Source organism: Podarcis filfolensis (assembly GCF_964270895.1).
Source record: "Podarcis filfolensis genome assembly, chromosome: 1".
Taxonomy (NCBI): domain Eukaryota; kingdom Metazoa; phylum Chordata; class Lepidosauria; order Squamata; family Lacertidae; genus Podarcis; species Podarcis filfolensis.
Window position 1 is genome coordinate 121,984,693 of NC_139604.1, and position 27,255 is coordinate 122,011,947.

Below are 27,255 nucleotides of genomic sequence, written 5' to 3' on the forward strand. Positions count from 1 at the left end.
CCCTAAAGTACACTGTCCCTGAGCTCTAGTGAAAAGGAGGGGTGGGGACAGGGCTGCCCTCGCCCTTCAATATACAGTGGTACCTCAGGTTAAGAACTTAATTCGTTCCGGAGGTCCGTTCTTAACCTGAAACCATTCTTAATCTGAGGTACCACTTTAGATAATGGGCCTCCCGCTGCTGCCGTGCCACCAGCACGCAATTTCTGTTCTCATCCTGAAGAAAAGTTCTTAACCCAAGGTACTATTTTTGGGTTAGCGGAGTCTGTAACCTGAAGCGTCTGTAACCCAAGGTACCACTGTATAGCTCATCTGGGGCTGGCTGCCATTCCTCATGCTGCAGTCTGTCTCCTTGACCATAGGGAGCCAACTCCTAGGGGCTGTGGGTGCTTTGACCCCCCACAATAAAATATTTGAGGGGACTGGGGCCCCACAAAGTTGATGGGCATTCCCATTCAAATGGGGTGTGTGCACTTCGTCATGTGATCGATTATGCAGGCTGGGCCCCCACAGTATTTTATTCAAGTTGGCACCCCTTCCCTTGACATCTGATGGGAGGGTGTTCAACTGGGAGGCATGCGGATCTTACATGTTTCTTTATATAGGAAGATACATAAATATGTGTGGGAGAGAGAGTGTGTTCTGGGTACCGGTATATATCAATTCAGGATTTCATAATGGCCCTAGAATGATGTTGGTGAAGCAAGCTAGAGTCAAAGGATAAATTATCTTATAATCTTAGTTCATCCCCAATTCCTCTGAGGAGCCAGAAGCCTTATGTAGCCACTAAATGCCCTTGAAAAACAGAAGGCAACAAATCAATCATTTGTCAGGCCAAACAATGGTTTTTATTATTTCATTTTCTCCGTGACATTTCAGCCATCAAAAAAATAAACTCTAACACATATGGATGGAAGACTTTCTACAAGTGTTACTAAGTGGGAATTTCTCTTTCGACTCCAGGATTTTGATTGGAGCATCATTTTTTTTTTAATTAATTATCCAATAAGTTAGGAAGAAGCATGGGGGAGAGCTGGGGTGTTAAAGTGCTTTTCATTTCTGAGCTGAGATGAGGTCGTCAATACACTGGCCTTTCTCAAGGCGCTTCTCCATTTCGATCAGCAGCTTCACCCCATCAACCACCATCTGTACCAGCTCCACCTCAGAGAACCCAAGGCGGTCGGCGTTGGAGACATCAAACACACCTCCCACCGCAGCCGTGTCAACTCCACCTGAGGAAAACCAAAAAGGAAAAGGATCAAATTGAGGATCATCTACTTGACCATAGGGAGCCAAGAACTCTGCATAAAACCCAAGTTGGCCCTGCAGATAATAATAATAATTTATTATTTGTACTCCGTGCCCATCTGACCGGCTTGTCCCAGCCACTCTGGGTGGCTTCCAACATACTGGATTTTTCCATATATAAGACGACCCCTATTTTTTGAGCCCAAAATTAAGAAATAAATAATTGCAACATTCTGTGTGTAAGATGACCCCCAATTTTAAACTTTAAAAAATGGGGGGAAATATAGTCTTATACATGGGAAAATACAGTATATAAAAAGATAATAAAACATTAAATAGCTTCCCTATACAGGGCTGCCTTCAAATGTCTTCTAGAGGTTATCTGGTTCCTCATCTCCTTGACCATAGGGAGCTAACTCCTAGGGGCCAAAGCCCCCACAATAAAATATTTGAGGTGGGCTGGGCCCCCACAAAGTTGATGGGCATTCCCATTCCAATGATGTGTGTGCACTTCATCATGCGATTGATTATGCAGGGCAGGGCTTACCTGGGCCCCCACAGTATTTTATTCAAGTTGGCACAACTGCCCTTGACATCTGATAGGAGGGTGCTCAACGGGGCAGGTGCCAATACCGAGAAGACCCTGTTGCCTGCTTCCCTGTAGCTTCGCTTCCCACAATGAGGGGGCTGCTAGAAGGCGCACAGAGCTGGACCCACCACTCTCTAGGCTCCGGTTCCTTCAACCTTTTCTCACAGAATATCTTTCCCATATGGCTGGCAGCCATCTTTGTTTCCCTCCTTTGCTACTGATCCAGCAAGGAGGAGTGAAGTCAATGAAGCATCAAAGTCCTTGTATTGATTTATAAAGCCCTGAACAACTTGGGTCCAGGGTAGCTCATGGAGACCTGAACCCTAATATCCAGCTCAGTCTCCCGAAACAGTCTGCAGGAGCCTTGCTGCCCATCTTCTGAGTTGGCGAGGGTCCTCTGACAGCAACAAGAGTCTTTAGTGTCACTGCTCCCGTCCCGTGGAGTTTTCCCAAAAGAGATTCAGGAAGTGCCTTCTAATCGCACCTTTGAACACCTTCTGAAAACGTTTGCATGCTGCCAAAATTATGCCAACAATTAAGAAAATATCCTTCTGTAACTGCTGAACTCTGATTTAAATATTTTATATTGTTTCTACTGTATGGGTTTTTTTATGTACGATTGTTGTCAGCTGCTCTGATATTTATGAATTGTGGGATATGTGTGTGTATATATATATGTATTCCTAAATAAACATGGCATCCCTTCTCCCAACAGTCTCTCCAGAAAGAAACCATGGTGATGAATGACACATGATCAATGGTGATGAATGACACGGAGAGGCCAACGAGAATCGATAGATGATCTCTAGCCTCTTTCTCCTAATAAAAGTCAAGCGCCTCAGTAATGGTTGTTTTAGTACCATAACCAGGCCTGAAGCTAGACAGAAATGGGTCTGTTTTTAACTTTTTAATATTTTTTTGTTATATGTTTTTATGTGTTGTTGTAAACCACTTTGATATTTTTATATATTAGCAGCACATAAAGGTTAGCCTGAAGGGATGAAAGACGTTCCCCACAGCCAGGCTAGTACAATAAAGCGAACAATGGGATCCAAATTTATGACTTATTTTATTGCACCGGAGGTTGTATTGCTGTGTTATTTCTAATTATTTTGACTTATGAGGCTGGCTTTGGGGTGGTCCTTCAAATAAGGAGATATAAATTCCAAAACACGAGTAGCATGCTGCAGCTCTAAGAAATTTAGGAATACAGAGTCCATCTATGCCAGGCATGGCCAAACTTAGCCCTCCAGATGTTTTGGGACTACAATTCCCATCATCCCTGACCACTGGTCCTGTTAACTAGGGATGATGGGAGTTGTAGTCCCAAAACATCTGGAGGGCCAGGTTTGGCCATGCCTGATCTATGCCTTCCTGCACCGAATCCTAAAACAGATTTTTCTCCACTACATTGGTCTTTAGGAATCAGCCTCTTACGTTTACAGGATGCCATTTGCAAATGGCTATCTAACATCACACATTTATTTCAACTTAATAACTCAGTGTTGTCTAGGGTTGCCATATGTCTGGGAAAACCAGGACATGCCCTCTCTTTGGGAGCCAACATGCTCATCCAGGCAGATTTTTTACATTTTTAAAGGAAATGTCTGGATTTGGGGGGGGTCCCTTAAATATTGGGGGGAGGCTGGGGGGGCACACACATGCTTTGGAGGGCACTGTGCCCTGGAAGTGGAAGCACCACAACAGAGTGAGGCTGTCACAGCATTTATCAGGTAGGAGCTGGGACCCTGCCTCTGCTCAGGCTCTGCACACCATGGCCACTACCAACCCGAGCCGGGGAAAGAGGTGCATGGGTGTGGCTACGGCCCCATGCGCCTCTTTCTCGGGCTGGCAGCAGCTCAAGCTCTCCTATTTTTTGCCCTTCAAGATATAGCAACCCTAGTGTTGTCCTGATGAATTTCAAAGGGTGCCCCACCTTGGATGCACTGCCTAATAGGCACCACTGCCTGATTATATACTTTTTTTAGCACTATCAAGAGCAGAAGTGGGGAAGGCCAGATGCAGCCTCCCTTCCACTGGCTTGTCTGTCAACCAGTGTTGCATTGCACCAGGCACTTTCAACTTCAAAGGTGCAGGTCTGAATTCTTCCTTTCCATCGTTCTGCCCTGACACTGAGGTCCAGCACTGAGGGCCTTTTGGTGGTTCCCTCACTGCGAGAAGCCAAGTTACAGGGAACCAGGCAGAGGGCCTTCTCGGTAGTGGCACCCGCCCTGTGGAACGCCCTCCCACCAGATGTCAAAGAGATAAACAACTACCTGACATTTAGAAGACATCTGAAGGCAGCCCTGTTTAGGGAAGTTTTTAATGTGTGACATTTTAATGTATTTTTAATCTTTGTTGGAAGCCGCCCAGAGCGGCTGGGGAAACCCAGCCAGATGGGCGGGCTACAAATAATAAATTATTATTATTAATTATTATTATTATTATTATTATTTGAAATCAAACCATGGCTGGAAAGATTCCTGCGGAAAGCAGGAAAAGTGATGAACAGCAGGGATTGGCTACACTCAAGAGCTCCTGAATAGCACCAATCCCAGCAGGGCTCACTTTTGGTGCTGAAGGCAAGCCCTGCTTGCAAAGGAATAATCAAGAATGGACTCCAAGGCTCCTTTGCAACCACAGCTTTGCCATATGTTCTCAGCTGCGGCTGAGGGTTTGCAGGCCAATTCAGCACCCCGGCAAGCATAATTTGCCTGAAGGTTCCCTGTGCCTGACCTAGAGCCTAACAGCTGGACCTGAGGGTTTTTTGTGTTTTAATATTTTGTTGCAAGCCACCCAGAGTGGCTGAAGCAACACGGTCAGATGGGTGGTATATAAATAAAGTTATTGTCATGACCTTATCTTCCCCCTGTATGCTTAATCAGGGCTCTCCCCACCCCCCTCAAAAAAAACCCTGCACACGATTCCCCAGCTCCAACTGCATGAAGTGGGTTCACTGCTTTGACCGGTGTCTGGCTGCCCTCAGGGTTATATCAGGGCCATTCCAAAGTGCTGGATCCGGCCATCAAATCGAGAGAATGGTCGTGCACAGCCCTAATTTTCAATGTTCAATTTTTTAATGCCTGCTGTGATCATTTCGCATATTTTGATGGCTTGGTCTGCGGGACAGCCCAAGTACCACTTGCTCTTGCCAAAAGAGCAAGGAGTAAATTTGATATAAAGCCCCAAGTCCAGGCTTTGGGTTCCTCACCTGTGCCCCGTTTCTGCAGCCTCAGCTTCTTGAGGATGTCGCCAAATTTCTCATGCTTGCCCAGGTGGGGTAGCTTAATGTGCACTCCGGCACGGAGCCCTGTCCCGAGGTTGGATGGACAGGTCAGGATGTAGCCCAGGTGAGGGTTCCACATGAATTCGTAGTTTTTGGATTTGAAGAGGTTTTCAATCTAGGTGTGTCAGGGGTGGAAAAAAAGACAGGCCATTATGAAGAAACGCCTCCCTCTCTCAAGATTAAGGAGCTGCAAGGCCTCTTCATGACTATAATTGCAGTGTGGTAGAAGTCAATCGGCTGAAGCAGTTAGAGTACTGGGCTAGGGACCTGTGAGATCAGGGTTCAAATCCGCACTCAGCCAGGAAGCCAGCCACAGTCTCTCAACCTGACCTAATGGTCTGTGTAGTTGCGATGATAAAAGGGAGATGAAACCAGGAGCTTATGCAGTGGCTGGGCCCAAAGCTCACCCAGTGAGCTTCATGCTACGTGGGGATTTGAACCCTGGTCTCCCAGCACTCTAACCACTACACAACATGGCCTCACAGCCTTGAGGCTTAATGCAGCCCTTCAGGAGTATGTCCTCAAAAGGCAAAAAAATGCCTCTTGCCTGCCAGGATGAAGAGGTGGAAGAGCATGAAAATTTTCTGGCTTTGTTACTGCCAACTGCACCTGTTTCTCTGCCAACTTTTGCAGCTGGCTCCATTCACCACAAGCATGTGGCCCCTGGAAGGTTGATTGTGAAGGAAGGTGGCCCTCAGGCTGAGACAGGTTCCCCACTCAATATGTAGCTACTGCCTCACACTCGACTAAGTCTTTTCTTAGAGGCAGTGACCAAATACCCGGATGATTAATGCAAGATTTGGAAACACAGAAGAGAAGCCTGCCCTCTTACCCCTTTCAGAGGGGTACACCTTAGGAACAGATTACAAAAGCCTTCCACTACAGATGTGCCTTAGAGCATCTATTTGAGCCTACCAGGTTGCTGCGTACATGCAGGCAACCGCAAAGAGCACCGTGCTTCCATCTGAAGAGGACAGCTTTAAGCATGCAGGGTTGCCTGCATTCCAGTGCTCTCCAGAAATTTCAGAGACAGGCCTTCCCCCTGGGAGCACATGGCCAAGGTCAATTGCCCGAGACTTCTCATTCCTCCGGATACGAAGGTAAGAAGCACTCCAGCGCAGGCACAGGGGCTCTGTTGCCAGGACGCAGCTGCATTCTCTTCTTACTGCGCCACCACCTCTGCCTGAACTGGGAATTCGCAAAGCCACGCTCTGCTGCATTGAGTTTAGAGCCGACACTTAGGTCAGCACTTTTGAGCTCTGCAGAGAAGGTTGCACCACATCAAAACACAAACACACACACACAGGGAGGGAGGGAGGGAGGGAGGGAGGGAGGGAGGGAGGGAGGGAGGGAGAAGACTTCCACTTGCTTCGACACACACTTATATTTACCTGCGTTAGCCCAGTACAGAAGCGGGTGAAAACTTCCTTCATATTTCCACCTTTCTGCATAGAAATAACTCTAAGGTGATCTTCCTCATTGATCCACACAAGGAATGTCTTGTTGTCATTGTGCCTGAAGGACACAAAGCAGGGACAGCGTTGAGAGCTGTTCCTTTAACCTTTCCTCAAGCCATAGATCTAAGTTAAGCTAGCCACATTTTTAAACCTTGCTCCATCAGTAGTTGTAGCTTTTGAGATACCTTCCACAGACGCTTTCTTTGCCCACGGTGACTTTGCAGAAGCCCACCCCCCTCTTAGATGGCCATCAAAACTACCCCAGGGCGTTTTGAGCTTTCTGCCTTCAACCAAATGTTATGCAGACCGCAGATTGACTGTTTTAGCTTTCAGCTGAACAAGAAAACCTTGGAAATGTAGGGATCCATCTGGTAAAGACTTTTGGGTTTCTAAACCAGCAACAAATCAGGGTTGTGCAGTGGGTAACACAATGCACTCAAAACCTGGCGATCTGCATTCGGATCCCAAGTAGGGAGCCCTGGCAAATCACCATTTCTCAGCCTAATCTACGTCGGTTTGTTGCAAGGATAAAATGGGATTGGACCGAGATCCTGAGTTTGATCCCATTGGCAGGCGGATCCCACAATTGGAATTCTGCTAACTTATCATTCCCACCAGTAGAAGACTGTGGAGGGAAGCGACTATCAAGATCTCCCCTTGTCCCTAGAGTTTCTTGTGTCCCCACCCCCCCACCCCCCAAAAAAACCCTGCTCTAGAGATTTGGGGGCACAGCAAGAGCTGCAGTGCAGTGAGGTAAATTAGTGGAAATTCTGACAGTAGGAACATCTACTGGATCTTAGTCCCATCCATGAATGGAAGCCTAGTTAGGCTAGGGGTGTTAGGGTTCGAAGGTGCCTTGCAAATAAACTCCTCCTCAATGATGATTTTCTTTATCTTTTTTCTTAATTATTTTCTTTTTTCACTCCTTTAATATTTTTATCTCTAATATCCCCCCCCACTTTGTTTTTGCTACTTTACTCTGTTTCTTTGTGTTGTTGTTTTTTTATTGTCTACTCTGTGTTTAAGGAATGCGGGTGGTGCTGTGGGTTAAACCATAGAGCCTAGGACTTGCCGATCAGAAGGCTGGCGGTTTGAATCCCCGCGCCGGGGCGAGCTCCCATTGCTTGGTCCCTGCTCCTGCCAACCTAGCAGTTCGAAAGCACCTCAAAGTGCAAGTAGATAAATAGGTACCACTCCGGCGGGAAGGTAAATGGCGTTTCTGTGCGCTGCTCTGGTTCGCCAGAAGCGGCTTAGTCATGCTGGCCACATAACCCAGAAACTGTACGCTGGCTCCCTCGGCCAATAAAACAGATGAGCACCGCAACCCCAGAGTCGGTCACGACTGGACCTAATGGTCAGGAGTCCCCTTTACCTTTACTCAGTGTTTATGAGAGGTTTTGCATACAGACGAAGGTGAGGGAAGCTTGGTGAAGAACCCTGTGTGAGAGGCAGGATGGGAGAAGAAAGGGAAGCTCACAGGTGAGAGCTGGGAAGGTTCACCATTTTCGGTGTGGGACAAGTTAAGATATACCTGTGAGACTTTGCATACTTCTCCGTCTCTCGTTTAGATCAGTTGGTTTTTTACTGGATTGTATTATGAAAGGTTGTAATAAAACCTTACTGAAAGATTTTCAGTGCCTGCAATAGTCACTGGCATTCTGCTTTTAAAATCCTCAATTCCTAGCTCTGATCTTCGCTTTGGGACAAGTTCAGACTTCCAAATATTCTTGCCAAGACATGGCTGTGCCATTTAAAACTCTCATCCTCTTATGTATAACAACCCTAAATCATACCGGAGGGGGATGCCCACATCTACAATCCAGGCTACTTGGAGAAGTGAGCGATGCTGGATTTATTTGCATAGCAGGGATTCATTCCCATCCCAGAACCGGCACTCCCTGGCACATGACTTGGCTTGCTCCCAATACAAAATTCACACACTACAACTGAATATCAGGGCAATCTAGGGAACGCTTCACGTTGCCTTTATTCTTTGAGGCCAAGCTAAGATCCTGGAAGGGGATACCATTGCTTTGGGAACAGCTGCTCGATAATAGGTCGTGAAACTGTTTTATCAGAAGAGCAGTCGATATCAACACCTCCCTTGGAATCAGCCTCATGGCTCCAGGTGAGTTTAGTTACAGGATGGTGGCTAACCTGTGGCCCTCTAGAAGTTGCTAAAATTCCCACCAGCCCTGGTCAGCATGTCCAGTGGTCAGAGTTGTTATCCAAAACATCTGGGGGCACCAGGTTGACAAAGGCTGCACCCTAAGGCCATTTTACACTGGAAGCAATTGCTTTTTAATCATGGCTCAAAAGGTCTTAATTCTCCTATTTACTGACCAGGGTTTGTTCCTCCTGTCTGTTGAAGACATGCAAGACCAGAATCTACCTTCACATATCAGGTGCTACCTGCCAAGTCAATATTGGCACCCCCCATTTCCTTCCTTCCGTCATTTTTTTTAAGGGTTGCCTCTACTGGGCGTTACTCACCAGATGCCCCGGCCATCAGGCCAGTCGCGTGCCATTCCGGAGGCTAAGAGCAGAGGAGAGACCGGCTTGTCAAAGAGGAAGTGGTCATCAATGAGCTGCTGCTGTTCCGCATCCGTCATGTTTTTCAGAGCATAGTACCTCCCATTCAGGTCCCCTTCCAGGCTAGCCAAAGCTGGAAAAAGCAAGAGAGAGGCTTGCAGAATTACTACTGGGGTTTTGTTGTTGTTTTTTTAATAAATGAGTTAACACGTTGTTAAGTTGTGGGTGAACATATCAGACGATATAGCGATTCTTCAAACAGCTCTTGTTTATTCACAGGCCAGAACAGAACTGAACTGAAGGGTTCAGTCAGCCTGCTTATATAGAGCTCCAGTACAACGTAGCTGTAACAACTTTCTGTAACTATCCAATCACTGAACGTCACTTTCGATCCCTTATTTGCATATGTGGACCTGAACTATCTACAGTATCCCCCTGCTGGCCCAGGGTGAGAACTTCAGTACATAACACACGTCACAATCTCTAAGGGAATTCAAACAACGTTCTTATTTCAATTATACAAGTGCGCATCATAAAGGAAACTAGGACTCGAACCAATGGCTTCAATTTACAAAAAAAGAGATCCCAACTAAACATCAGGAAGAACTTTCTGATAGTAAGAGCTGTTTGATAGCGGAACAGTCTCCCTCGGGAGGTTGCAGACTCTCCTTCCTTGGAGGTTTTTAAGCAGAGGTTGGATGGCCAATCATCACGGATGCTTTAGCCAAGATTCCTGCATTGCAGGGGGTTGGTCTAGATGACCCTTGGGTCCCAACGCTAAGATTTGATTCGTGTGGCTCCCCTCCCCCATCCTGCAAACTGCTGTTTGTCGAAGGTGCTGATCCTTGTAGCTCCGCTAAGGGTAAACTGCAATTCCGAGGATTCTTTGGGTGAAGTCATGTGCTTCAAATGCATGCCGCAGACATGACCTCAGCATACCAAGATGGCAGCAAATCCAAGCTTAGCATGGCAACTCAGGTGTGCTTATATGTAATTTTTTAATTCTCCACCGGCTTAGCTGGCAATTTCCCCAGGTAGTCGGGGATGGGGGAACAGAAAAAGAGGAATCCGAGCCCACTATTCTTCACCCTTTTGTTGCCCTATTAAGTTGTCAGATACCAAGAAGCAACGCTTGCTTATCTGCGCTCAGGTATGCTTTTCCATACCAGGGAGGAGCTAAGGCTTATTATGCAAGCATGGGAAAGAACACAGAACTCCTCCAGCTTCCTGCCGCAGGTGTGGCTTGTCTGGCTGTGTGCTTGCCTTTATTGCACAATAAACTTCCTCTTCCACATTTCACCTTTTGGAGACAACAATGCAGTCCTTTTTGTCTTTTAAAGAGGTGCTATGGAACAGAGGTGCCAGCTTCCCAAATGCTGCCAAGAACCTAAACTGGGGGGGGGGGCGCTCCCAGAGAGGATTCATTCCCAAACGCCTTGTTTAACTGGAACTCGTATGTCATCGTATACAAGGCTTGAATGATTCATGCGTTTTGCATTCTTCCTTGGCCCACGTGATCAGGTTACGTTCAGGGCTACAGGCTAGAGTCTCTGCTCGCTGCTTTTTTTTGCAGCATGCAAATGCCAGAACCTTTTACCTTCCACGGACAGCTTCTCGATAGCACGCCTCTCTCCTCGGCTGCAATGAGGCGGCAGGCAGAAGCCACGGATGCTCCTACCAGTTCGGACACGTGAGCTCAGGACGTAGTTGGGATCCAGGTCATCGCCACCCTGCAAGATACAGGAAGGAACGTCTTAGAACCAACCCCGGCGCAACCGCAGACGATCCATCAGGCTGTCCTGCCCAGCATTTAATGAGTGCAACAACCCGGGAATTAAAACACAAGTCATTCAGCAAAGCTTCTGCACTGAAACTTTAATGGCCTGCCTCACAGCCATGCATTATAGATGGTGCAGATGCATTTCCCAGCCAGCAGATCACAAGTTCTCAGCTGCCACGATATATATATATATATATTGTAGAGTTAGAAGGGACCCCGAGGATCATCTAGTCCTTGGGGTTACTATATTAATAAGGCAGTTTGCTGCTATTATGATGATGATGATGATGATAATACACAAGATCGCAGGGTGGTTCACATGATAATATACAAGTTTCAGTTCCATCGTTGGTATTGTTGACACACCAACTGACAGAAATTCCAGGTTTTGAGATCTCTCCCAGCCCTACCTAGAGGTGCTGGGGATTCCACCTGGGGCCTTCTGCATTCCAGGCATGTGTCCTGCCCCTGCTCCACAACCCTCCCGATTGTTGGATGTGGTCAAGGAGGAAAAGCGGCAAGATTCAGTTTGTCCGTGAGACCAGGCCACCTAGCAATCCTGGGAAGCGGCTACAATTTAAACTAAACAAGCTCTGGCCACATCGACACCATCCCTTCCAAGCAAATTCATCCCACTTCAACAGCCATGGTTTCCCCTCTTCAACCTCAAGAACCCTTAGAATTGCCATTTATTACTCGCAGAGTAACAATTCTCAGCACCTTTAACAAACTCCAGTTCCCTGGATTCGTTGGGGAAAGCCCTGACTGTTGAAGTGGTATAAATGTGTTTTTTATATATATGGTGTGGACAGGACCATAGATTTAGTGTGCAGGTGTTTATGTGCGCACACAGAACATTAAACAGGAAAGAAGTTACCTTCCAAACACACAGAAAGACTGCTTGCTGGTCAAATCCAGCTAGTAGCTCACTCAGGTTAGGACTTGGGGGCTGAGATCCCAGGCCCCACACAGCAGAATGAGACCCCCAGCACAGCAAGTCAAGCCTACCGCATTTGGAAGTAACACAGCTTACCAGAGGGGGGCCCCATAAGCTCATTACATCTAAAAGTCCAAGATTACCTAATGGCACCACTAAAACCAACAGCCATCAACGTGATCTAGGGCTCATTCAATCCCAGTATCCCTGGCTGTGTGAATGGATCAGTGCTACTCAACATGTGTGGGGGAGGAAGATCCAAGGACAATCTATTATATTTTGGGAATGATTCCTAATCATACGTAGCCGCATTGTTTTATACTTCCTGGATGTCCTGTAACCATGTTATAAAATAGTTGTGTTCCGTGCCATAAATCAAGCACTGCTAAGAGTTGTTCCTTTCATTTTCCAACCAAAAAATAATGGTGTGGCATGAGCAAATTTTTTCTTCTGAAAGTGTGGCCCAGAGGAAAAAGTCTGAGAACCACAGGTATAGACAGATCGGTTTTCTCAGCCACATGTAGCAATATCAGTTTTATGCAGACGATCAAAATATTGCTGGCTACTCTATTCCTTTCTTAGGAATTGTTCTTCCTTCCAAACTTCACACTGGGGTGAGTGGGGCACAGAGGGAGGAGGGGTTAACTTTGCAGAAGCAGCAGAGAAGCAAAGGGGAGAAAGTAATCCTGCACCAATCTCATTCAGAGGCACCATATGCCTCCTTTAAGAGGAACATGTCTCACCAGAATTGCTCCAAGAAGCACTAGCCACCAGGCACTCACAATAAGTACCAATCTACAAATGGCGTTTGCCCCCCTACACACAACCAAGCCTAATAAATTCTCATTATCTAGGTCTGCATATATGCCTAGACAGCCATTATTAGGGCTTTTTAATGGAAAGAATCACCTCTTTTAAGAAATATGGGTTTGGATCCGTCTCGGTGGCTGTGCTAACATGCTCTTTGGGGGAGTTTATTACTTTATTACCAGCCATATGAGGAAGGGTTGAGGGAGTTGAGTATGTTGAGCCTAGAAAAGAGGGGATATGATTGCCATCTTCAAATATCTCAAGGGTTGTCATGTGGAAGAGGGAGCAAGCTTGTTTCCTCCTGCTCTAGAAGGTAGGATTTGAACCAGTGGCTTCAAGTTTCAAGGAAATTCCAACTAAGCATCAGGATGAATTTTCTGATGGCAAGAGCTCTTTGACATTGGAACGGTCTCCCTTGGGAGGTGATGGACTCTCCTTCCTTGGAGGTTTGTAAGCAGAGGTTGGATGGACATCTGTCGTGGATGCTTTCGTTAAAATTCCTGCATTGCAGGAGGTTGGCCCCCGGTGTCCCTTCCCCAACTCTACAAGTCTGAGTCTACTATTCTTCCAGCAGGAGCAGTGATCCTAGTCAACCCATGCAAATATCAAGGTCAAACTAAGGATGCCTTCAAGGAAGCCTGTTGCGCTTTTGCAAGAGGCAGCGCCTAGGCAGGGTGTAACATTTGGCAAGTACCTATGATATTGTTCCAGGGCAAGAGAGCTTTTGCCTCCCCACTCCAGATGTACTGAAGTCCTGTCAGCCCTGGAAGGTCAATTTAAAATGCAATTCCAACAAACCTAAAGAGGTTTATCCTACCTGCAAGTTATCGGCATTCAGGTCCGTCTTGTGCTGGTCTGTAGGCTTGTAGCCTCCATGTCGGTCTTCAATAATGGGGTCAAAGAGTTCCTTATACACGTCGTAGCATTCCTCATCACCGGCTACACATCCTACTGTCAAAATGTAGGGGTGCCCTACAGAGGTCAAGAAGCCAGAAAAGCCAACGTTTGGATGGTGCTCGAGTCTAGTTCCAAGATACCAACAGCTTCATGCACTCAAGTCATCAGGAAGAACAAAAACAGATTTTGTACGCCATTCACTTTATAAGGTATAAGTAAAGCATGCTTCACTGTGGTGTAAAGGCCGAAGCCCAATTCAATCAATTTTGCAGTTTGCAGACAAATGCATATGACCATCTGGAACACCAGCTTACATCAACAACAAAAATGCAATATTTTTAGAAAGCTAGTTTTAGCAAAGGTGCCTGGATCACTGTCCCCATTCAACATTATGAAATCCCGAAACTAGACTTGGACGGTCACAATTAACTGGTTTTTGTTCATTGATATTACAAAGGGTTTCTAGCTTTGGGGCACTGCCTAGTATTGAGAAAGAGCCTGGCAGATTACTGACAATGGGCAATTATTCATCGTCATTCATATTCTGAGTAGACCCATTGAAACTGAAGGACTAAAGTTGATTGATTTCAATTGCATCTATTCCACGTAAGAATATAATCACCCAGTGGAAGGTTACAGCTTGGCAAGCCCCATACTGGCCTCTTCAAAGAGTCTGGCCACCATTTCTCATTTACAGGGCTTTGTATTTTCAGCATCAACATTAAAATTCTGACCCAGTTAATCAAGATTCTGAAGCTAGTACGCATGATGCAATTTGAGGGGGAGGGAGAGCCGTCTTCCTGCATAACTCTAGTTATTTTTTCATTTCCTTTTTGCACCATTTAATATTGCAGGAACAAGGAATTATGAAGAGAAGAAGCTTCACACTCAAACCTCTGGAATTTTATCAAGAGAATCCTTTGGCTTCTGAAGTTTCAGCAGGAACTGCAGTAAGGACTGCAAACATTTTCTCTCCATCAGCCAGCCAAGTTTCCCAGGAAACCAAGTTCTGCACCCAGTGCTAAATCCTGTGATTCACATAATCATGGCATACATTCTAGCTTCATGCTGTGTGTGTTTATGCTGTCTGGGGGTGGGCCATCCTTTAAGGAACTAGTTTCCAATGGAGCTAACCAAAGTATGTATTGCCTGGAACCAATATAGGACCATGAAGGCCAAAAAAACCTTGTTCGGAAATGTCATACTGCTTAGATGATGCAATCGCTATTATACAAAGCTGCACACAGTTCAGGAGCCTGTCCAGTTGTTAACACAGATTCCCCCCCCCCCAAAAAATTGCAAACCTAGAGGCCACCTAGTCTAGTATCCTGTCTCCAACCTAGCTGCCCAGACATCCGAGAAACTTACAAGCAGGACGTCAAGAGAGCAGCCCTCAGGCAAATGTCTGGTACTTCAAGACGGCAGCCCTCGGGCAAATGTCTGGTACTCCAAGGTATACCTTGGGCAGGGAGGGAGAGTTTTTAAGGGAAACCCAAAAGCACGAGAACAACATTGCTCTCCTGCTGCCATTCCCCAGCAACCAATATTCAGAGAACTCCAGCTCTGATCCTGTACATATAGATATCGTGACTAGTAACCACGTTCCTGTCTTTTCCTAATCTCCTTTTAAAGCCATTAAGGTTAATGGCACAGGGCACTGTTTCCAAATTAGGAAGTGTGGGGTGGGGGGGGGGAGCAAGCCTTAAGAAACTCCATCACAAATTATGAGCTCGGCTCAGTTGCGTAACTCGTTTCATTGGAACCACACTTCTCGTAAAATTGCTGGAACGTTTCCGCAATCACAGCTACGGCTTCAGACACAAACACATACACAGGGGTCAATGCCAGCCTAAGCAAAAAGCCACCGGTCCAGAGAAGAATCTCAATCAAGGCTTTTTACCAGGATTATCAACCCCAGTCTGAATGACATCATCCACGGTGCAGCCGCTAGAGGTTACTTTTTCTCTCAGTTTCTGGTACAATTCCGGGGTTAGGACCTTGGCCATATGATTGTTGTGGACGCTCAGGTCTGGGTATTCCTCATCGGCAGGCAGCTTCTGGTTATTAAAGAGGGCCATTTTATCCTTGCTAGAGAGAGAGGATGCGTGACAAAAACAAAACAAAACGCAAACACGGCAGCGTTAAGACAGACAGCAAAAAAGGTCACCAAGATCTGCTCCCCTTTAATTTGCCAAAGAAGTGCCACGGAAGACAACCAAGGAAGGGAAATTTTTAATATATATAACACAGCCTCAGTTTTAAGAACTTAGGTTAAAAAGAAAAATTCTTCTTGTGCAGCAGTTTGCATATTTAGCAGGGTATTTACATAGGGATTTGCTGAGAGACCGTGGAGGCCATTGCATGTAATGACCGGATTTATTTTCCTTGAATAAAGCCACCTTCAAGGTTTTGGGTGGTCAAGGGCTTTTGCACCAATACGCAAGGCTTTTTAAAGTAGCCAGGCCTTTTGGAGGCTTCAAGGTTGAATCCCCTTCCAGATGCCATTTCAAAGCAGCACTTCCTCGTTAACGGAGGGAGAACAGATCCGGATCAAAGCAGGTGTCCATTATTATTTTTTACCTGGGTTGTCCACCCCAGTTTGAATCACATCATCCACGGTGCAGCCGCTAGCAGTCTTTTTTTCCCTCAGCTTGGCATACAATTCCAAGGTCAACACTTTAGCCATATGGTTGTTGTGGACACTCAGATCGGGATATTCATCCTCCGCAGAGTACTTGCACTTCAGGAGGTTGTGGCTGTTTGAGAATGGCATGGCTGGCACCTGACTGGCTAGGGGAGAAGGAGAAGAAGAAGAGAGCGTGTTGCCATCACCTTGCCTCTTCCCGCAGGGCACTGACTTAGCAGTCGCTCTCCGGAAGGAGGCTGGGCCACGGAGCAAGGTCACCTTGCCGCCTGTCCTACCTGCCCATTCAAACACCCTGCCTGCCTGGCACCTGCCCTCCTGGAGGAATGCCAGGGACTTGGCAAACATGGCTCAGTCCCGTCCCCCGTCCCCGGCTCCCTCTCCTGCTGGCACAGGTCGCCTCCGGGGCCAGCGCAAGAGAGGGGAAGCCGTCGCTAAGAGATTTGCCCAAGGTCAAGGCGCTGCATCGGTGGCAGCGCCAGGAATAGAAAACAAGCCGCCCAAGCGCTTCCTCCAGGAGCTTTTAAAGAGCTTGGCTACCGAGCGCCTCCCTTCCTTTCCTCGGTCCCAAGGGGTGACCTTCAAGGCCGGGGAGGAAGAGATTTCTTTTGCAGCGAGGCAGAAGAGGCAAGCTCCTCGCTAGCAAAATTACGCGCGCACTAAAGGGTGCCTAGTTTCGCTTGCAGAGAGACAGAGAGAGATCCGGGCTCCCGGGAGAGACTTGCAAAGCGAGCGAGAGCAGCCCAGCCTCTCCGCGCGCCCCAGGCCCCGGCTCGCCTCTCTTTTGCAAGAGTAGAAAAGCCGGTCCGGGATGCGCAGCGTTTGGCGCACAGCAAGCCAGCAGGCGGGAAAGAGGGTGAGCAAGCTGGAAATCCGGCCGACGCTTCTCGGCCGCGCGCTAGGAAGCACTTGGGCGAGGAGCAGGTGGCACGGACTGCCTGCTGCTGGTGCATCTCGGAGGGCAGGGAAGCCTCCCGCCCCTTGGAGCAAGCAGGCAGGCAGGCAGGGCGCGGGCTCGAGGCGCCCAGAGCGCACGGCCGCGCTCTCGCCGCCCCGCCCCGCCCGCCCGCCGCGATGCAGCCGGCTCCTTCTGCCTTGCTCGAGGCTCGGGGGCAGCCCGGAGAACCGCGGACCCAAGGCGAGCCGAGACCCGCGTTTTGGAGAGGGGCGGCTGGCTGGCTGCAGCTCGTAAGTCGGCAGCGCCACGGCTCGGGGGAGGAAGACGCGGCGAGCGCGCCCAGATTCCTGGGGCTTCTCCGCAGCGCCTGACTCTTTTTCTCTCTCTCCACTCTCAAGGGGGGCAGTTCTGCTCCGCAGAACCGATCCAAATATTTTCTAATAACCCCCCTTTAAAAAAAGAAGTCCTGATTCGCTACAAGGGCTCTCTTTCTTCTCCACTCGATCGCTTAGCTCGGGAGGAAAATAATGGAAAATGAAACAGTCCCCATTATATAACGCATTCCTCTGCCTGCTTTGGAGACCTCGGCGAGGGATGAGTGGATGCGAACACCCTGCTAAATATCAGCTGAGCTGGACTGAGGCGTCCTAGCAATATACCTGCAGCAGAAGAATTTTAATTTTTTTAAGCGAGGCATCCAATGTTTGAAGCATCTCTCTGTTTCTTGGTTATGGTGGACGCATTCCTAGCTCTGAGCTGCGTCCTCTCCCCCACCCCGCGCCTTGGAATAAAATCTAGCATCTTCGTTCCCTTCCAAGCCCAAGAAGCGTACAAACGCGCATCTTGGGGCAACCCCACCCCCTGCAAAAAAAAAAAAACTCTCTTTATCCCTATGCAATTTCTTGGCTGCTTTTCCCTAAAAAGGAAAACAACAGCCGCCGTCACCACCCGATCTCCTTTTCCTCCCAGCCTGCATCTCTAACCGGAGTCTCATTCCATTGCTAAAGAGGACCGCAGCTGCTGCTGCTCCGCCTGGTCTCCAAAAACTTACCGAGGGCTTCAAAGACGAGAAAAGGCAAAGCGCTTGTTCCCTTTGCCTCTTACAACCCTACAGCTCTCCCAGAAAGACCTGCCGGGAATGGAACCTGGCCCCCACCTTCCCATCACTTTTATAGATACCCAGAGCACGCTGCCTATTGGCTAGTATTTATATTCCATTCATTCCATTGGATCCCGGCTCTCGAGGAGGGGTGAGCTCACTCCGTCTTTTCTTGCCTATTATCGCTCCCCAGTTTGCTGTCCAGCCTCCCCAGTCAGATTGGGGAGGCGGGGGGGGGAGGGGCGGAGGTTGAAAGAGAAAGTGATGGAGCCCCGGACTTTAAAACTCTCTGACAGGCTAAAGCAAAAGACCTTCAGAGCAAAGGAAAATTCCTCGGGGACATGGGCTGAGGATATGGGATTGAGGCTGCAGTCCTATATACCCTTGACTTTGGAGGACGGCGTCCCCGTCCCCCGTCCCCACCCGAAAAGCAGGGCGGAAAAAAAAAGATGTAAATAAAGTTTAATGCATCATTGAGAGTAAGCCCAGCTGGATGCAATGGGACTTGCATCTGAGTAAACTTGCAGCATCATTGGACGTCACAAATGTATTTTCTTAATACTGCTTAATATTCTGTTGCCAGGTACATTCCAGTCTGTGCCAAGGTTTTCAAATTCCCAGCTCTTTGGGGGAACGTGACGACATATATATTTTTAATGCACTGAAATACAAACAAGATCTGTCAGGGATCTGTTGCTGGCCAGACCTGAGAGTCATGTGAGCAATTTGCTGCCTTTCTCTGTAAACTTCTCAGAAGTTACCGAGAATGCTCTGGGCTGCAAACACAACTGCATTGTGCCTCTGCCTGGCATTTGCAGGCTAAGCCTGCATAAGTCTACTTAGGAGTAAGTGCCACACCAATTTCCATAGGGCTTATGACCAGGACAGTCCTTATGCATAGGACTGCAGCTTTTAAATCTACCAAAGAAAGAAGTTTTTTTTAATTTACTTTTTTACAGTATGATTCAAAAGCTGGTTTAATTTTTTATTTGTTGCTGCTCATCACAGAATTGCGTGAAAAATGCAGAAATGCCTCTTATTTGTGTTCTCTTTCGGTTCTGGTGTGGTGTGTGAGCTGATGAGACATTTCCTGTGTCTTTAAGGGTTTGGACAGAAAGTGAAATTCCCCCAGATGCAGCGAGATGTGGTTGAGGACTCCGATCTTGAAGGGCAGAAATAATTTCAGCAGGTGCAGCTGAGGCCTGGTCAGCAAATAATCTTTAACAGGGGCCTTATTGGGAAAGGACTCTTTAAGACAAAGGATTTTTTTAACCCCTTCCATTCTGTGTGAAAAGCAACCTTCAGTAGGAATCTTCCTTTCTCTACATCAACTGACAATATTTCTTTTGCAGCTTCTCCAACAGGAGAAGAGTTGGCAGTCCCTTTTCCCATAACTCTGAGGCCTGGTCATAAGATGAGCCCTCCTGGACAATGTTCCATATATATTGAGAGACAGTAAGGTGTAGTGGTTAGAGTGTTGGACTAGGACTTGGGAAACCAGGGCTCTAAATCCCCATACAGCCATAAAGTTTGCTGGGTGACCTTGGGCCAGTCACAGTCTCTCTGCTTGTCTTACCTCACAGGGTCGTTGTGAGGATAAAATGGAGAGAGGGAGAACTATGTAGGTCACCTTGAGCTCCTTGGAGAAAAAGATGGGATATAAATGTAAGATAATTATTATTATTATTTTAATCTATCCCAGGATCCTGTTCCAGCCAGCTGCCTACAGGACATGAGCCTTTCAGCACTCCCAGTTCCAAATCCCTTGTGTTGCCAGTCAACACATATAAGTGAAATGGAGGTATAAAAATGGGCTCAGGGCCGGTCCTACCATTGGGTAGAGTGAGGTGGGGCAAGGAGTGTCTGCAAAGTTTTGGAAGGCAAACCTTTGTGTGCCTTGCGGCATTCCTTGTGTACGCAACCCCTCCCCAAGCTAGCCTGCTGCTCTGGATGCAGTCAATGAAAATGTCCTGCTGCCAGTGTTGCAGTAAGATTCAATTTGACTTTTGTACATGGCATGAGAAACAGTGCCGCCTTGTCCCCAACCACAGGCAACAAAATACTGCATCTCAGGCCAGCCCTGGGTACCTCTTCAAACTGCAAGTAGCGGCTCACATTTTTAAATTTCTTTTGTGTGTGGGGAGGGAGCAGTGCAGGTAGAAATCTAGCACAACAGGAGGCAAACTAGACTAGACCCAGTTTCTCACTGACGTACGTTTTTTACTGCAGGGAGATGTGTTATTGTTTAATAGGGGAAGGTGGTGTGTGTGTGTGTGTCTTTAAATGCCACCTACAATCTTAAATTGACCACTCCGCTTCAGCCACCTTGGGGTTCTACCACCTCACTCAGTTACATGGGTAGACCCGCTCTCCCAGTGAGAATATTATAATGCTTTTGCGCAGGGGAAAGAAGCTGAGCTGCATACAAGCTAGGCTTTATTTAATAGCCACACGGTCTGTGGGACCTTGGAAGAGAGCAGGTTTATTTCTGCACTGTGAAAAGCTCTACCTGCTAATTGCTCCAGATTAAGGCACAGCTACATGAGACGGCTGAAAAGTTGGCAAGCCTATTGTCGCAGGCTGGGCTGAGTTCTGAGCAAGTTGCTCCCTTTTTCTAAGCTAGGGTCATAGAAGGGACCCTGGGGATCATCTAGTCCAACCCCCTGCAATGCAGGAATATGCAGCTGCCCACTATGAGGATCGAACCTGCAACCTTGGCTCACTCTAATCAGATGTAAAGGATAGTAAAGAGCCTGGTTCGCCTAGTCAACAGGATGCTTCACCCTGGACTAGTGGCAATCAAATCCCTGTTCAGCCATGGAAGTCAGTGGGTGATCTTGGGCCAGGTGCTTTTTCGTGACTTAACCCACCTCACAAGGCCATTGTGGGCAGTGCTTTTTTTCTGAAGGTACTCAAAGGGTGGCCAGTACCTCCACCTGCCCCCAACCGCAGTGTTAAAAGTGTGGCAATTACTATAAGAACTTCATGGTGCGTATCAGCACCTTATTTTATTATTAACAACAACAACAAGATTAGTTGTGGGGATAAAAGTTAGGGGGAAGAACTGTGTGTACCAACCAGAACTCCTTGGGGAAAATGTGAGATTTGAAATGTCATCAAGGAACAGAAGCAATTGTGTAAAGAGGACATTTTAGCTTGTAAAGAGGACATTTTAGCTTTAGCTTCTAAAGGGGCGCGGGTGGCGCTGTGGGTTAAACCACAGAGCCTAGGACTTGCTGGTTAGAAGGTTGGCGGTTCGAATCCCCACGACAGGGTGAGCTCCCATTGCTCAGTCCCTGCTCCTGCCAACCTAGCAGTTCGAAAGCACACCAGTGCAAGTAGATAAATAGGTACCGCTCCGGCGGGAAGGTAAATGGTGTTTCCGTGCGCTGCTCTGGTTCGCCAGAAGCGGCTTAGTCATGCTGGCCACATGACCTGGAAGCTGTACGCCGGCTCCCTCGGCCAATAAAGTGAGATGAGTGCTGCAACCCCAGAGTCGGTCACGACTGGACCTAATGGTCAGGGGTACCAAGGGGTACCTTTTCTGCCAAAAGTTCCTCTACGACTGTTAAAGACACGGCATCCCAGTCACCCTAAAATGCATCTTCTTTAAGCGTGATGGGAAACCACACCTGACAACATTCTCACTTCTGCACAAATGTCAGGGCACTTCCAGACTGCGGCTACTGAGCAAGTGAGATTTGCATTCTGCAAACTCAGGTTGTGCAGTTTGCAGAGGATACGGTGCTGTTCCACAACAAACCCGTTTCTAAAACCGCCCAGACTTTTTGTGGTCAGAAAGATGCTCTGCGAAGTGTGGAGATAACAGTTGCTTGACGCTGTGTCATACAACTTCCCTGCAAATAGCTCAGAATGAGTGCTCAGTAAAACATGTCAGCTGGGAGTGACCTTGAAAAGTGCAGAAGTTCTGTTGATGTTCCTTCATAGCTCTCTCTCTCTCCAGTCTTGAGCTGTGATTTCCATCAGAGTTTTGGGGAAGGTGATACCAATTTGTATGAGAAAGCTAGTGATGGATCTGTGTATATGCTGCCTGCTGTAGGAGTGCCAATTTACTTCCAGTATGATCTGCTTGTATATTTGCAAATAAAACAAATATTATGACAATGCTGTAAGTTCCACTGTGATATATGTTCCTAGAACTTCCCATCATTTTGAGGAAGCGGGGAACATGTGCACAGGGTCTTTTCTTTTCTTTTTCAATTTTTTTTATTGGTTTTCACACTATTATAAACAAACAAACACATAAGACAAACAAACATAAATCATAGTCTTATTAAAAATTACACTTATTAACATTGTTAAGTGACTTCCTCGCATCCCCTTGGTTGAATTTCATTGCATATCCTTTTAACGGTTTTCCAAATCACAGTTCTTATAAAATTTAACTTAAACATTAACATCCTTAAATCTTCAGATTATGAAATTTAACATATTAATTTGTCACTTAACATAAATAAAATCCTAAGCCAATTTAGTATCTGCAAGCTGTTTTCAGTTAATTTAACTTAGGGTATTTTCTTTCCTGATAAGAAATATGCCTCTTTAATAGTGGTGGAAGTTAGTTAGTTGCAGTTATCTTCCACCTTTTTTTCTCCAAAGAGCTCAAGGTCTTGTCCATGATTCTTCATTTAAACCCTCACAACAACCCTGTGAGGTAGGTTAGGCTGACAGGCAGTATGACTGGCCCAAGGTCACCCAGCGAGCTTCATGATTCAGTGGGGATTTGGATGCTGGCCTGCCAAGTCCTAGCCTAGCACTGTAACCACTATACCATGCTGCCGTTGTTTTTTCAGCAGGTGCAGCTTTCCCCAGAACTGCAGCTCATCTTGGTGAATTTTTGCCTGTTGTGCAATCATTTGGGACAGAGGTCCCCGGCCAGTGTATTTAATCTGATCCTGGATCTAGTCTCCTAGGTGAACTCCAACAGAAATTGTTTGTGCTCTGCCCGTCTGGACAACTTCATGTTTGAGAACCCTGCAAAGCTCCATTAACTTATATACGGCTATAAAGTGCTGAATGTTTGTGGAACTGGTTCCTCGGCCAAGATTTACACAGGGATATAACAATATGCTTTGTCAACAGTACCAATTAATCATTTCCTACCAGTTGCGTCTAATGTTACACGGAAACACAAGCCTAAGTCGGGTGAGATTGCAGATAAGTACGGCTGCAAGACTTCAGCAGAATCAGGCCCAACAGCTTCATGTTACTCCAGACCTGGTTTTCAGAAGTGAAATCAAATTGCACACAGTGTTTCTAGTCTGGTTACTTTATTTCAAAGGGAATCTGGACTTTCAGGTCTATAGAGGCTCCTGTTTTCACTCTTTGAAAGTGTTTTGGTTTTTTTAAAGCACTGATAGTCTTGCTTGGTAGTAAAGGTAAAGGGTAAAGGGACCCCTGACCATTAGGTCCAGTCGTGACCGACTCTGGGGTTGTGGTGCTCATCTCGCTTTACTGGTCAAGGGAGCCGGCGTACAGCTTCTGGGTCATGTGGCCAGCATGACTAAGCTGCTTCCGGCGAACCAGAGCAGCACCACGGAAACGCCGTTTACCTTCCCGCTGGAGTGGTACCTATTTATCTACTTGCACTTTGATGTGCTGTTGAACTGCTAGGTTGGCAGGAGCAGGGACCAAGCAATGGGAGCTCACCCCGTCGCGGGGATTCGAACCGCCGACCTTCTGATTGGCAAGTCCTAGGCTCTGTGGTTTAGACCACAGCGCCACCCATGTTCCTTTTGCCTGGTAGTTTTCATATTAAAACAGTGATCTGTGATCAATCTGATGATAAAATGACACAGGAAAGGGTGGCGATGGTGATAATAATTCCTCTTTGCTTCCTATTCCTTTTTCATTTTACATCGTGACTTTTTAGATGGCAAGGCTAGGTTGACTGAATCCATGAACAAATCAATGAATGGGATTAGTGAGGCCATATGGAGCTATAATGTTGATACTGCTATCATAAGACACACAGCTCTTCTTTACCACCACCCCATTCTGAGGAGCTAGGAGAAAGCCATATATTTTGGAATTGATTTGTGGAATATTCGCCAACAAAGGTTGTCAGCTGCTGCTAACCGTATATCTGGAGGCATTAGCAAGAGATAAGGCTTATCTTGAGGACTGGAGAGAGCCAGGATCAAATCCCTCCTCAGCCACAGAGAGCTCCCCAGATGACTCTGGGCTGCTGCCTATCGCCACACTGAGAAGCATAGAGGAAGGAGAATATGGGAAAAAAGTGATTTTTAAGATATTGTCGTCTGAAAAGAATAATTGTGCTCACTGCTAAGGTATATTGGTTCTAAACCTAAGTACTAGCAGCCTATTCAAACCATGGTAGCTATCTTAATGCATACCACTGGAATCAGCTCTACCACACCGCTAATAAAAGGTATAAGAGGCCCGTCTTGTTTTTAACCTGGCCACCCTAATTAAAGCCAAAACGAAATAATAACAGCTGAATGCTTAAATGCACACCCTTTATATACCACTCAAAGTCTTGAAGCCTCATAGCCAGTGTTGCTCAGTGCCATTTTGAAAGGTTCAGTCAGCCATCTTTATTCAAAACAGCCTCCGACTGAGACAAAAACATCATGCAAAATCGACTTACGATATCTCAAGGGGGTTCCAAACAGACAAAACAACTTTCCAAATATATATGGTAGATAGATAAAACAACAGAAGTCCAACGCTAGGACGAAACGGCAGAGGCAGGACCATATGCGTTTGAATACAAATTGCCGCCCCCTCCCTCCCCCATGAGGGTTGTAACCCTATTCTGTGGACAGGCGGAAATGTCAGAACTTTACAGTCTTCCTTCGCACAGCCTTCCCCAACTGAGTGCCCTCTAGATGTCTTAGACAACAACTCCCAACAGCCCCAACCAGCTCAGCAAGTTGGGGAAGGTTGCCTTAGTGCAGGGGTCAGCACTGGGCCATGGGCCGGTCCACCGTCCTTCAGACCATGTGGTGGGCCAGACTATATTTTGGGAGAAAAAAATGAACAAATTCCTATGCCCCACAAATAACCCAGAGATGCATTTTAAATAAAAGCACACATTCTACTCGTGTAAAAACAAGCTGATTCCCGGACCGTCCGCGGGCCGGATTGAGAAGGCGATTGGGCCGCATTTGGCCCACGGGCCTTAGGTTGCCTACCCCTTCCTTAGTACATTTTTATGCTGATGGGGAAAGTTGCCATTCAGCCCCTTATACAGCAGTCAAAGGGAGGTTGGAGAACCTTTGGTCCCTCAAGAGGTTGCTAGACTCCACTTTTCATCATCTGGGGTGGGGGCACAGGTTCCCCACCCCCAAACTAAAGGAAGAGAAGCCTTTCCACTGAAATGTTTTTAAAGGTGTTAATCCCTCATCCAAATAACTGTGTACAAGAATTGCAATGTTTTTTAATGACTTCAGAGCAGGTTCCGATTTCTTCCCTCAATTCTTAGGCCATAAAGGGGAAGCCAAGCATCCCTGCTGTCTTCTTAGCACAGCTCCAGCTGAGATAATTCCTCTTAATGCCAGACTTAGAGTTCCCAGTGGGTTATCTTAGGTTACATTTGGCTTATTCTAGAATAAAGCATCGCAAGCAAGACACCACCGTTGTGGTCGGCTGACCTCTCCTTTTCTTGCTTTAATTTTGCCAGCCTTCATCCCCCATCCCAGCCAATGAGCTCACTTTGGTCTCTGATTCTAGATTGTTAACTTTTATCCTGCAAATGCCATTTCATGACTACGCAAAGCTATCTCTTCACTTTCCTTGCTTTGGTGTCCTTAGCACAAAATAATATTTTTGTGTTTTTATCCCGTAATCCATCCTGTGATCCTCGGATGAAGGGTGGTATATAAATTTAATAAATAATAATAATAATAATATTAAATTATTGCCGGCACTTATATCCATGCAGGAAAAAGTTCACCACCTGCTCAATTTCTGGGTCTGAGGTTGCTGTTAAACTTACAGTTTATTTAATATAAATAACTTACGTATTATTTAGGGAAGCTTTTAATATCTGAAGGACTGTTGCATTTTAGTATTTTGTTGGAAGCCGCTCAGAGTGGCTGGGGAAACCCAGCCAGATGGGCAGGGTATAAATAATAAGTTATTGTTATTGTTATTGTTATTACAGAGTCAGTGTGCAGAAAATCACAAGGATATACCGTATTTTTCGCTCTATAAGACACTCTTTTCCCCTCCTAAAAAGTAAAGGGAAATGTGTGTGCGTCTTATGGAGCGAATGCAGGCTGCGCAGCTATCCCAGAAGCCAGAACAGCAAGAGGCATTGCTGCTTTCACTGCGCAGTGATCCCTCTTGCTGTTCTGGCTTCTGGGATTCAGAATATTTTTTTTTCTTGTTTTCCTCCTCCAAAAACTAGGTGCGTCTTATGGTCTGGTGCGTCTTATAGAGCGAAAAATACGGTACTTGTTCCAAGCAGTAGCAATGTTATGTTTTACAGTGACACGTGAAACAAGCAGCCACAGAGAGCTACAATAATACAAGGCCTACCCCAAAAACTCGCCAGGACTGCTGCTGAGCCCAAGCCACACCAGGGACTAGCAACTTGCAAAATAAACACAAATAGTTCCTATTTGCTTATTCGTTTGCTTGTTTACATACCACCCTTCATCCAAGGATCACAGATAAAGCTGCCTGGCATGTAGGGGCTGCTGTGGTTTTCTTACTGGATTATCTGTGGGTTGGGGGAAATCCAAATGAGGGGGGGCGGGTGCAAGCTGTCATTTTACAGATTCATAGAATTGTACATTTGGAAGGGACCACAAGGGCCATCTAGTCCAGCCCCCTGCAATGCAGGAATCCTTTTGGCTTGAGCCCATGACTCAATGAGATTAAGAGTCTCACGCTCTCCTGTCAACAACATTGTGTGGATCCTGCAAAAGAGCGAGAGAAGCAGTTTCAAATCCGCATTAAACTTCAGTGTGGACAGGCCCTTAGCTTAATTTCTGACTTACAGCTGTTAGGCAGAGTGTCCTACTAGCTAATAGGGACGCGGGTGGCGCTGTGGGTAAAACCTCAGCGCCTAGGACATGCCGATCGCATGGT

General features: G+C 46.7%; 1 protein-coding gene and 1 long non-coding RNA gene across 4 annotated transcripts in view; both read right to left on the reverse strand.

Annotated features, from left to right (window-relative positions):
* Window positions 1-27,255, reverse strand: part of LOC310766605 — a 157,834-nt gene that overhangs the window by 58,334 nt on the left and 72,245 nt on the right. The gene's annotated exons all lie outside the window — the stretch shown is intronic.
* Window positions 823-18,282, reverse strand: CKB (creatine kinase B). 3 transcript variants are annotated; one of them, XM_083618714.1, is made up of 8 exons: window positions 18,127-18,282; window positions 16,114-16,323; window positions 13,454-13,608; window positions 10,707-10,839; window positions 9,071-9,242; window positions 6,512-6,635; window positions 5,046-5,235; window positions 823-1,229 (listed from the first exon to the last, which is right to left on the reverse strand). In XM_083618714.1, exons 2-8 carry the CDS (start codon window positions 16,304-16,306, stop codon window positions 1,051-1,053), a joined length of 1,146 nt encoding a protein of 381 aa, XP_083474840.1. In that variant the 5' UTR covers window positions 16,307-16,323; window positions 18,127-18,282; the 3' UTR covers window positions 823-1,050. The 3 variants fall into 3 exon arrangements, with proteins under 3 accessions (XP_083474840.1, XP_083474842.1, XP_083474841.1); XM_083618716.1 differs by lacking the exon at window positions 16,114-16,323 and adding an exon at window positions 15,434-15,621 and having other exon boundaries at window positions 18,127-18,273; XM_083618715.1 differs by having other exon boundaries at window positions 16,114-16,319; window positions 18,127-18,247.